The following is a 12,282-nucleotide window of genomic DNA, read 5'->3' on the forward strand; positions in this document are numbered from 1 at the left end:
TTGCCCCTGGAGGCATCCAAGGAGCTGGATGCGGCCAGAGCAGTTCCCATCCTGCAGAGCCCCAGCAAGGCTGCCAGGTGTGGGGGCTCCAGCCCCCCGAACCACGGGGCCCGGCGAGGCTGTCGGGGTGCGGTGGTGACAGTGGAGAGGAAAAGCCACCGCGGTTAAAAGTTAATGTGGAGACAAAGCAGAGCCGGGATGGTAATGCCAGAGCGGCCGCACCAATGCAAACAGCCCCGGCTTTATGGCTGAACGGCCCCAATAAAGGGGTGAGTGGCCCCGTCCCCACCCCCCAGCCCCTGCCCACGGCACCGCCCCCGCCTCAGCACCGTCACCCCGCTGGGAGCACGTGCATGGGTGCAGCCACACCGGTGCCTGAGTCCGTGCTTGCACAAGCGTGTGCAATGCAGCACGTGCACGCGCGTGTGCCGCGGAGAGGGACGTGCACCCGCCGCGCTGCGGGCCGTGGGGCGAGGCCAAGCCGTGGGGTGCAATGGCAGCGATGCAGCCCATCGCTCCTGCGCCCGCAGCCCCCCGCATCCCACCACCGCTCAGCCGTTGCCATGGCTACAGCCATGCAAGTCTGGGCGAAATGCATCTGCCGCTGCAGGCTGCCGAGGCGTGGGGGCGGGGAGGGCACCGCTGCTCCAGCACCGCCGCCAGCCAGGGCCACAGCACCAGCCCCCCACCCGATGGGTCCCCCCCATGCCCATGGCCGGCTGCTGCCCCCTCCCAGGAGCTTTGCCAAGAGCCGTGGTGGGAGAGCAGGGGGTGGACAGGGGGGTACCAGTCCCCCACCGCAGAGGGGCTGCAGACCCTCTTTGCAGTGGGATGGGGTCCATCATGGGGGGGTCCACCACGCTCCCCCAACCCTGCAAGCTGTGCAGGTTTGCCAGCTCCGGGCAAGCTGGGGGAGGGGGGGCAGGGGGCTGGAGAGTGGTGCCCGCCTCTGGTGTGTGTGAAACCCCCACATGCCCCCCCCCCCCCCCGCATTCCACCAGCTCCCCAGAGGCAGAGAGCCAAACTGGCACGGCTGGGGATGCCTGGGAGGCAAAGTGCTCCCCAATAACCTTAGCATCAGGCTGGGGCACAGAGCAGCCCCCCAGAGCCCATCACCACGGTCTCTGGGCTCTGGTGGCCCATGGACTCCTGCCCAGCCCCGCCTGGCTGCGGTGGCCCTGGGGACACTTTCGGTTTTGCTCTGAGGCAGAGGGGAATTCTGATCCTGGCAATTAAGCAATCCCAGCCGGGGCGAGCAGGGGATGAGGGAAGGAGGGGATTTCTGATGGAAAGTTGCAGACAATCCTGGCGCTGCTGTGATTCCCCCGTTGAGCCCCGCTCCCCCGCAGCAGGACCGAGCCCCTGCCCCATCCCACCGGCGTGGGATTTTGGGGAGAGGGTTTTCCTAGCACCCCAGGATTTACCGAGAACAAGTCCTCCAGGTCACACAACCCCAGTAAATCGGCCAGGATCTTCTGGCAGAGGAAGCAGCAATGAAAAGGTTGGTTGACACTTACAGTTTCCTAATGAGGCTTTAAAGTTAATAGTCCATTAAGATGAGCGGGGCTGGAGGTTTGCATCTCTCAGGGCTGTTTGGGTACCAGAATCACAGAACCATTGCGGTTGGAAAAGACCTTTGAGATCATCAAGTCCAACCATTAAAGCTGATAAAGAAGATAATGGTGCCCCCCCTTCTCCCACATCCCCTCCCCCCGCAGCACCCAGCACCCCTCCGGCGCCCCCCATCCCTCCAGCCCTTCATCCCCGCAGCCAGAAGCCAGGCCTGGCCTGGGTGTCCCTGCGTCTTTCCTGCTGCCCGCCTGTCCATCCCGGTCCCTTCCCCCACGGCCATCCTTCGCACACACTGGCCTCTCTCTGCCTGGGCCCGTCAGATGTTGCTGAAAGGGAACAATGCGACGTATTGTCTCTCGCTGCTCGCAGGCATCAAAACCCAGCAGCGCAACAAAAAGACACATTGACTTGCAGGGAAAAAGAGGCCCATACATCCCCGGCTGCTCGCCGGGGGAGGGACCGCTGCCCCAAAGCATCCCAGCACCATTTTCCTGTCCTGGGTCCAGCCGCGACGTGGTCGGCTGGCTGCCACCGGCCCCAGGGACGCAGGCGGAAGGGGTTACCCACCGCGCTGGGCTGCAGGGAGCTGGCGGTGGAGGTGACGGGCTGCCATGCCCCATCGCCAAGGGACGTCCTTGGGAGCGGCATCACGGCTGCGCACGGGAGATGTTCGCTGGACCCATGATGAGGCACGTGCAGGGGCTGGGACCATGCTGGGTGCATGTGCATTATGTGGCCATGCTGGGTGTGCGTGCACCGGCTGGGACCACGCTGGGTGCCCATGCACGGGCTGGACCCTCTCAGGCTCTGCACACACAGGCTGCCCCCCCCCAGCACCCCCCCAAGGAGAAGCAGGGCTTGCCCAAGGCTGTACCCTTGGAGAACAGGGAAGGAGCGTGGTGCCGCCTGCCTCGCACATGTGCAGAAAGGACGTGACACCCTCACCCGCTGCTGTCACACAGGCACAGCTCTGTGCAGCTCGGTCCAGGTGTCTAACCCATGTCTGTGGGGCTGCCACACACCGCCAGCCCCACTGGGAGCTATAGCAGCCCCCAGCAGCCCACCTGCACCGGAGCAACCCGGGCAGCGCGGCACATCTCCAAGGCTGTGAAAAGCCATGGCACCAGTGACACCAGGGATGGAGGGAGCTGAGCCCACCCTGGGGACAACCACAGCCTCCCACTGCCTGGGGGGTGTCACCATCCCCAAGGGCAGCACCACACGCCCACCTCGGCTCTGCCGTGCCAGGACACGGCTGCGGCCGGCTGCGTTCCTGTGGGCACCGCGCGGCGGGGTGATGCTCAGCACACACATGCCCCCCAGCATGCTTCTCCACTGCGTGCCCCTGCTGTGGCGTGCGGGCACGCTCCCGTGGCACCTCCGCAGGCAGCTCCGGAGGAAACGGGACGGGAAAAGCTCCACTTGGACTGAGTGTCGCTTTTGTTTCCATTATAAACTTCCCTTATAACGAGGAAGGAGGCCCTGAAACACGCTCCCCGCTCAGCCCCCGGCCGGGGGACCCTGCCAGCATCCCTGGTTGGGGCTGGGGGGGGCAGAGCCTGGTGTGCGTTAGCACCCAGCTGCCCCCCCCGCTCTCTGCTGCCAGCTGGATCCTGTGGCCCCTTTTCTCCCCGGACAGCCTCTGGCAGCCGTCCTGCTCTCGTAATGCAACCGAACCGGCAGCGCACAGCTTGCTCAGGGTCAGCGAGCCCTTTATCAGCACCGAAATGCAGGCTAGGGCAGGGATGCGGGAGATAAGGCGTGTGGGAAGAGCATCAGCATCGCTCCTGGGCAAGGGCATTGAGGCGGGTTCCTGTTCTTCCAAGAGCTGGGAGAAACCAGCAGGCTGGGAAAGGGGATGCAGGGGCTCCCCTCAGGGTGCTGGTCCCCAACCTCATCCCTGGGGAGAAGTTGGGCTGGGGGTCCTGAGCAGCCCAGCCCAGCTCACCCAGCTGATGAGGTTGGAGGGTTTTAGGTTATCGGGCTTGGCTTTGTTTGCAAATGCTCCAGCTCCTGGCCAAAAAGAAGGGCAGATGGTCTCCGAGATAAGAGACTGAGGGGATGAGCTCTCTTTCCTCTGCCATGACTCACAGCTGCCAACCTCTGCCCCCAGCCGCCCCGGCGCAAGCAGGAACAGGGGTGATGGAGGGGGAGAAAGGTCCTGGGGTGGGAGAGCAGGGCTGGTCCTGCAGGGTGGGATGCAGGGAGGATGTTACCGGAGTGAAAAGCAAGCCTAGAAATAGCAAACGCAGTTACACAAGGTGCCGGTTGCCATGGGATCTTCACAACCAAAAATGACGGGGCTCTGGCAAATACAAGAACGGGCCCTTTCATGTGTTTCTATGGGAAGTCAGCGTCTCGCTGCAGCCTCCCGGGCTGGAGCCTTTCCCAGGTCAGAAGGATTCGGGGATGCCGGTTGCAGCACCGACTCTGTGCGGGCAGCAGGGAGACCCCCGGTAAGGTCCCGGGCAGAAGTTCCTTGGGTCTAGGATGCTTTTTCCTGGTGCAAATGTCGAAGAGTCACTTGGCACCAGTTTGGCAGCCAGCCCAAGTGATGGCACAGCCATGAACAGGTTCGGCAGAACCAACTTCTGCCTGTGCAAAGGATTGGGAAGATCCCCCCGGCCACCACATAGCCCCACTCTTCCTCCTGCCTGCCCAGCCCTGGCCAGCCCTCGTTCCCTGCAGAAATCCCCCGGCATGATGCTCGGCAGGATTTCCTTCTGCAGCTGAACACACCCTCGCTCAGTGCCTGCACCCCCCCCCAGCCCCTTCACCCCGTCCCCTTGTGGGCTGCACAGCTGGAGCATCACTGGCCCCCGGGGACCAGGCGGGTGGCCACCTCCTGAAGCTGCACTGCGGGGCTGGGGAAAGCTGAGCCACAGGCAGGCACGGCTGGTGGACACAGCAGCACAGGCAGCATGGGCAGCACGGGCAGTGTGGGCAGCACGGGCAGCACAGGCAGCACGGGCAGAGGTTGACCCCCAGCCCTAACCTGTGGCTACTATTTTTAACTGAGGGCTGTTTGCGAGGGCTGCTCCTGTGCCAGCGCTGCCGTGGTGGCAGAAGCCATTACTGTCCATCCCTGCATACGGCACAGCCCAGCCCCACACTCTCCCTGCAGGAATTCTCTCCCTGGAGAGATCTAATTAGCTAATTCCTTTGCTATTTATAAATCAATATGGAAATCCCTCTGCTTTATTCCCAGTGCTGTTGGTTGCCCTGGCTGGGCCCCTGCTAACTCAGTTAAAATCCTTGAGCAGATGATCAGAGGCTGGTGAATGGCTCTAGGTACGGGAATAAATAATTGCATTAATTCTTTGTTAAGGGCTGGGGGAATAGGGTGGGTGGCAGGGGCAGGGCAAGGGGCTGGGGACTGCCCCTCCAACCCCCTGGCACAGGGGCTGCGCTTATCGCCCTGCCTTGCAGCCTGTCAGCGCTTAACACCTAATAAATTAATAATCAGCACGCAGTTTAAGTAGGTCTGGAAAGTGGAAAACAACATCCGCAAGATCTTGCATCCCCAAGGCCTTTTAGGCAGGAGCAGTGCACGGAGAGGCAGACAGATTTGTCTGCCCGTCCATCTGCTAGAGGAGCAGACAGACCCGTAATCTGTCCGTCTGCCTGCAGCCTGCAAATCCCTGTCACTTCCCGATCAGCCAAAGCCCCGGGAGCCAGCGGAGAGCCCGTGTGGAGCCGGAGCATCCTCTGCCCCACTCCGGTTCCCTGCCCGACACCTGGGGATGGAAGAGCCTGACCTGCAGCCGAGGCAGCGGCGGAGGGATGGGACCCAGTGCAAGCAGCGCTGATGGTCACACTGGTTTCCATTGGGAGGGTTTGGGTTGGTGTTTGGTTAGTGCTGGAAACCCACCGTTGCAGCCGGCTTCTGCGCTGCGCCCGCTCTGCTGGTGTAGCCGCATCTGCCCCGGCGCCTGCCTGGCAGCACCATCTGCTCCGCGCCACCAGCACCCCCAGTGCCATGCAGAAGAGGCAAACAGCCTCTTCCCAGGTTGGGAGCTGGAATAACCGGGCACGGGTCTGCCCGGGGGGGACCCACGCTCACCCCACAGAGCACCGGGGCTCCGGCAGCTGCTGGCATGGCTGCACCAAGCCCCGCTCCTGGCGCTGCTGCCATCGGTCCATCAGGACAGACATCCGCAGCGCAGGCAGGCCCTGGGAGGGGAGGCACGCTCAGGAATCCACAGGGGAACGGGTCTATTTATAAACACATCCCTTACGCAGCGCTGCAGAAGAGGGTTTTCAAGAAAAGCTGGGATCAAGAGAGATGTGGCAACTGGGGATTCCTGGGAGATGAAAGCCGCTAGAAAACTGCACATGAGGTTTCCCTCATCGACACTGACGGCGACGGGGGGTGCCCCCCCCCCCCCCCTCCCCCAGCAGGTCCACATCTTGAGCTGTCTAATCACACTCAAGTTTGCCCTTTAGAGCCATCACATCTACCTCCCATCGCTCCGGCGCTGCCTGCCGATGTGGCAGGGGCACAGCGGGGTGTAAAGCACTTTTTCACTGCAACAAAATGTGGAAGAGACCTGGGGACGTGGCCCCCCTGCCACCCCCAGCCCCAACCCCGGCCCAGTAAATCCTCCCTCGACTAAACCAGCTCGGCCGCTCATCCAGCCCACTGTGGAATAAACCACCTCGCCAGCACGCGGGCTGCTTCACAGCGCGGGGTACACAACTGCAACCCCAAAACAACCAACAGACACCGCTGCAGCGGGGCTGTCACTGTCACCCCAAAGGCTGCGCCCCCAGAGCCTGCTCCCAGCACCCAGCACCCGCAGCAGGGGGGGGTGCAGGCGGGTGGTGGGCTGCGGGGCTGCTCACCTGAGCGGTTTCCCTGGGGATTTGGTACTGGATGGGAGCGTCTCGGGACTGTTGCGTGGACAGTCAGGCTCGGGCAGGCGCTGCAGAGGCCAGTGCTCCTTCAGGCTTGCTCAGGATGGGCAAAACGCGGTCGTGCTGCAGCAGTGGGGCAGCATGCTGGGATGGGGTGGGATGGGGTGGGATGGGATGGGGTGGGGTGGGATGGGATGGGATGGGGATGGGATGGGATGGGATGGGATGGGATGGGATGGGATGGGATGGGATGGGATGGGGTGGGATGGGGTGGGCTGGGATGGGGTGGGATGGGGTGGGATGGGATGGGGTGGGGGGGGATGGGATGGGGTGGGATGGGGTGGGGTGGGATGGGATGGGATGGGATGGGGTGGGATGGGATGGGATGGGGTGGGATGGGATGGGGTGGGGTGAGATGGGATGGGATGGGGTGGGATGGGGTGGGGTGGGATGGGATGGGGTGTGATGGGATGGGGTGGGGTGAGATGGGATGGGATGGGGTGGGATGGGGTGGGGTGGGATGGGATGGGATGGGATGGGGTGGGATGGGGTGGGATGGGATGGGGTGGGATGGGGTGGGATGGGATGGGGTGGGGTGAGATGGGATGGGATGGGGTGGGATGGGGTGGGGTGGGATGGGATGGGGTGGGATGGGATGGGATTGGATGGGATTGGGATGGGATGGGGTGGGATGGGGTGGGGTGGGATGGGATGGGATGGGATGGGGTGGGATGGGATTGGATGGGATTGGGATGGGATGGGGTGGGATGGGATGGGATGGGATGGGGTGGGATGGGGTGGGGTGGGATGGGATGGGGTGGGGTGGGATGGGATGGGATGGGGATGGGGTGGGATGGGATGGGATGGGATGGGGTGGGATGGGGTGGGGTGGGATGGGATGGGATGGGATGGGGATGGGGATGGGGATGGGGTGGGATGGGATGGGATGGGGTGGGGTGGGGTGGGGTGGGATGGGATGGGATGGGATGGGGTGGGATGCGATGGGACAGCAGCATGAGAACTTTTTACACTCCTACAGAGAAGAGCCAGGACAAAATGGCCCCCGACAGAAAGGCAGCAAATCGTTCCCAGAAGGTGGGAAGAGAAGCATGGGGTGGGCACAGATGCTGCCCCACGCCAGACTCCGCTGGGGCAGAGAGAAGGGCTCACCAGCTGTGGCTTTGCTGGGTTTTGCTCCCCGGCAGGTAAAGCCTGGGGACACTCGCCCCGGGGAACAAGTCAGAGAAGACGGAGCGTATTTTCTGACTAATTCAATATACTTGCTTAGACTGTTTGTCTTCCCAAAACAGCCTCGCTACGCTCCGAAAAGCGGGTGTTTTTACAGGGGGTACGTCCCCCACAGCCCCTTGGCAGCCCTGACAGCCGCTCGGGCAACTCTCAATCTTGCAGCTGGGCAAAGGCGTGGGCGGCCAGACCAGCAGCCGCTCAAAGGCTTTATCAACTGGCAACCAAAAGTCAATAAGGAAGATGCCGCCTGTTTTAATTAACACAGAAATTTTGCTCTAACGGGGGTGAGATGATGTGTGCCGGAGGGGAGGGAGGACAGAGACAAAACATGACCTTGTTGGCGGAGCGCACACAGCGGCACATTGTTTTCCCCTCGGAGATGCTGGCCTTGATCCTGCACTGGCTCCGTGGCGCAGCTGGGTGCTGGGGGCTGGGGGGTCCCGCCTGCCTGTGGCAGCTCCGGTGGGATTGGGGTGCAGGGTGCCTGGAGGGCTCCGGGGCCATGGGGCTCAGGACATGGCACCCAGGAGCATGGCCCGCTGCAGCTGCCAGTGGGGTGCAGGCTGGCCAGGGGATGCTGCTGGCATGGAGAGGCAGAAAAAGGTCTCGATTTTGGGCCCCCCCCCCAGTGAAATCAGCTGTGCCTGGGTGCCAAGGGAGCCCCGGGAGCAGGACCCCCACGGTCACCGCTGGCTCCACGCTGCCGGTGGCCCTGGCAGTACGGGAGAGCTGGCCCCTCGCCAGCGTTAGCATCCACTCCAGTTTAGTCTCATTTTCTTTTCTCCTCCACTTTCCTTTTTCCAGGAAAGCAAAGGGGGAAGAACCGGAGGAGGAAAACATAGCGGTCTGTGTGCCAGGGTGCGCAGCGTGTGATCCATGGCACAACCTGCCCCCCGCCTCAGCAGGACCCTCCGGGAACCAAGAGGGCTGGGGTGAGGGTACCCCAGGGTGGGCAGTGCCGTGGGGGGTGGGATAGAAGCAAGCTGTGCCGTGGCCCTGTCCTGGGGGGGGGGCTGGGATGAGTGGTACCCACGGGGCTTTCCCAGGGGGGCTGGGGCTGGAGGCAGAGGCACCCCAGGGGGGCTGGGGTTGGGATGAGCTGCACCTCGGGGGTGCTGGGGTGGGGGGAGCAGCACCCCATGGATGAGGGGACTGGGGGCAGAGGCACCCCAGGGGTGAGGGGACTGGGGGAAGTCACCCCTGTTCTGAGGGGCCTTGAGGGCTCAGCACCCCAGGGGTGAGGGGGCTGGGGACAGAGACACCCCAGGGGTGAGGGGGTTGGGGGGGAGCAGCACACCAGGGGTGAGGGGACTGGGAGGAACAGCACCCCATGGATGAGAGGACTGGGGGCAGAGGCACCCCAGGGGTGATGGGGCTGGGGGAAACAGCACCCCAGGGGTGAGGGGGCTGGGGGCAGTTACCCCTGTTCTGAGGGGGCTGGGGGAGCAGCATCCCAGGGGTGAGGGGACCGGGGGCAATGACATCCCAGGGATGAGTGAGCTGGGGGAGCAGCACCCCGGGGAGGAGGGGGCTGGGGGCAGTCACCCCTGTTCTGAGGGGGCTGGGGCGAGCAGCACCGGGGTGCCGGGGCCGGGGGGAGCCGCTCCCCTTGCCCCCTGCCGCCTGGCCTCGCCCCACCCGGGGCTGCCGGGGGACCGGCGGCCATGGGCACCCCCGGGCCCCGCCGGGGCGGTGGCTCCATCCCCGGCCCCCGCCCCCGGGGCGGGCTCGCTGGCGGCCCGCCCCCGGCCCGCGCCTTATTACGGGGCGGCGGGGGGTCGCCCCACTCCTCTCGGCGCCGCTCGCCCGCCGAGCGCAGCCGCCGCGGCGGGGTCCGCCCGACGTGCCGCACCATGGGCAGCCAGGGCTCCAAGGCGGCCAAGGCGGGGGGCAGCGCCCCGCCGCCCGGCCCCGCCGCCGAGCCCGCCAAGGCCAACGGGCAGGTAGGGACCGGCACCGGGCGGGGGCGGCACCGGGGACCGGCCGTGGACCCCGCCGGGGCGGGCAGACAAAGGCGGCGGCCGCTCGGCGGGGGAGGGACGGGGGACCGGGACCGGGACCCTCTGCCCGGCGGGCACCGAGCGATGCGGCACCGCCCGCGCCCCGGGATCCCTCCCGGCACCGGGCGGGGGCCCCGTCCGCCGCCTCGCCCCGGCACCGGGCGTGGAGCGCGGGCGCCCCCCGGTGGTAGCGCTCTGACACCCCCTCCCGCCAATGCCCGGTGCATCCCCCCTCTCCGTGCACCCCCTCTTCCCCCCACCCCAGTGCCCGGTGCCCCCCCCTCCCCATGCGCATCCCCCACCCCAATGCCCGGTGCAACCCCCCATGCACCCCTTTGCCCCAATGACCGGTGCCCCCCCCCCAAGCAGCCCCCCAATGCACCCCTGCCTCCCCATGCACAGTCCCCCTGCCCCCCAATGCCCGTGCACCCCTGCCTCCCTATGTGTGCCCCCCGAATGCCCGGAGCACCCCCCGCTCCCAGGGCTTGGTGCACCCCCCCCACCAATGCCTGTGTGCATCCCACCTCCCCATGTCCCCCCCATGCCTGATGCCTCCTGCACTGTGCCCCCCCCCCCACCTGGTACATCCCCCCCAGTGCCCTGTGCCCCCCCCCCCCCCGCCGGTACATCCCCCCAGTGCCCTGTGCTCCCCTTACACAGCTGGGTGTGGGGTTTTGGGGAGGGGGTCCCAGCTGTGTCTAATTTGATGCTCTGCTTCCCCCCCCTCCCCCCCCCCCCAGGAGAATGGCCATTTGAGGCTCAACGGGGAGGTGACACCCAAGGTGGGTGATGAGGCGCCCCCCCTGAATGGGAACGGCTCGGCTGAGCCCCTCAAGGAGGAGAGCAAGGGCGAGCCGGGCGGTGGGGATGCCATCGAGCCTGCTCCCCCCACCGAAGGGGGGGATGCTAAAGCCGAAGGTGCCGCAGCCCCTAAGGACACCCCCAAGAAGAAGAAGAAGTTCTCGTTCAAGAAATCCTTCAAGCTGAGCGGGATCTCGTTTAGGAAGAATAAAAAAGAAGCCGGGGACTCCTCCGGGTCCTCTCCCACGGAGGACCAAGGCAAGGCAGAGGCCAAGGGAGAGGAGAACCCCGCGTGCTCGGCCGGTGGGACGGAGCCCTCGGCCCCCCCGGCGGAGGGGACGCCGGAGGAGCAGGGCAGCCCGGCTGCCGATGGGCAGCAGGGAGCCGAGCCCAAGAGGGAGGATGCAGGAGCTGGAGAAAGCAAGGAGGAAGAGAAGCAGCAACCAGGGGAAAGCCACGGGGATACGGCCAAAGCGGGGGAGCCCTCAAACCCCGCGGGGCCTGAGCCTACAGCAGCTCCGGCGGCGGAGCAGAAGGAAGAGTAGAGCCCGCTTGGCATCGTCCTGACTTAAGACTCTTACACCATCCTCTCCATCCCGGTAACACCACGGACTCGCTGCCTTGCCCACACACCTCCCCATCCCACCTAGAACTGACACCACTTTCTAAAACCGACACCCCTCCCTCTTCCCCCAGTTATTTCTTCCCCTCCCTCTTAGAAAGCTGGTTTGGATTCCCACCACCACCACCACCACCACTTGGGAGTAGTTCTACCTGAATCCTTAAAAACCACGGAGGAAGACTATCCTGGATGTAACTGGAATTTACAGTTTGCGAGAAGCCCCATCTCCCATCTCGCCCTGGTGTCCCTGCTGGTGTCCTGGCTGTCCCCTCTCCTCCTGGCAGCCTGCAAAGCCCAGCAAGCCAGGGACTGTTCAATGGATTTATTCCCCGCCCCCCCCCCTCAGTTTACATTCCTGGTTCTGACTTCATTTAAAGTATTTTGTGCTTTTTATAGAAATCGATGGTTTAAAAGCTAATCTGGTTAGTTTTTTATAATGTCTTACTATTGGCTTAAAACCATAAAGCTTGTAAGTCCGCTGTGTTTAATTCTGCTTCTAAGGGATAACTTCTAGGGTGTGGGGTGGAGGGAGGGGGCTTGCCAGCTGTATAATGTGAAGCAACATTGTTTTCTCTGTAAATAATTTTTTAATGGCCAAAACACTTGATTTGCAATTTTCTAACTTCTAAAAAAAAAAAAAAAAAAAAGAGCTGTATGGGCTTTCTTGTAACATTTGAAAGGAATAAATGGTGACCCCTTCATGGGTGAGCTTGAGTCCTTCTTGTCCTGGATGCCAGACGAGGGCCAGGGAAGATAGCAGTTGCTTATTTAGTTCAACAGCTGCTGCATTTAATCACTCCAGCCCTGGTTCTGCTCGCAGTTAATTGACTTGCAGCAGATGTAGAGCTACAGCCACAAAGGACTTTCTCACACCAGCCTCTTGTCGCTACCTTGGGATTGCTGTTCAGCTGCCTGCTCTGTACCTGTTTTCTTAGCTCTAACCCATTTATTTTTTTTCTGGGGGAGTGGGGGGGGAAGAGTCCCTTCGAGTAAAGAGGGGCTAATGGGAGAAACTCCCATTTTAAGCTTGGTTTCTTCCATATTTTTTTTTTTTAGTCTCCTTAGACTAGGCTTGACTCCTCTTTCCTGAAACGACATGCTAGAGCGCAAGAACTGTGCAAAGATTGACTGTCAAAGAGAAAATGAAGGCACAAGGGGTGCCCCCATCACTCCTATCATCTG

The 12,282-nt window shown here is 63.2% G+C and overlaps 1 protein-coding gene across 1 annotated transcript; it reads left to right on the forward strand.

The window, feature by feature from the left end:
• The first annotated feature begins 9,454 nt into the window (after positions 1-9,454).
• On the forward strand, positions 9,455-11,801 carry MARCKSL1 (MARCKS like 1). Its single transcript, XM_040587893.1, has 2 exons — positions 9,455-9,620; positions 10,418-11,801. The coding sequence occupies exons 1-2, from the start codon at positions 9,531-9,533 to the stop codon at positions 11,021-11,023; spliced, it is 696 nt and encodes a 231-aa protein (XP_040443827.1). The 5' UTR covers positions 9,455-9,530; the 3' UTR covers positions 11,024-11,801.
• Positions 11,802-12,282: the final 481 nt, after the last annotated feature.

Source organism: Falco naumanni, chromosome 3, assembly GCF_017639655.2.
Source record: "Falco naumanni isolate bFalNau1 chromosome 3, bFalNau1.pat, whole genome shotgun sequence".
Classification (NCBI taxonomy): domain Eukaryota; kingdom Metazoa; phylum Chordata; class Aves; order Falconiformes; family Falconidae; genus Falco; species Falco naumanni.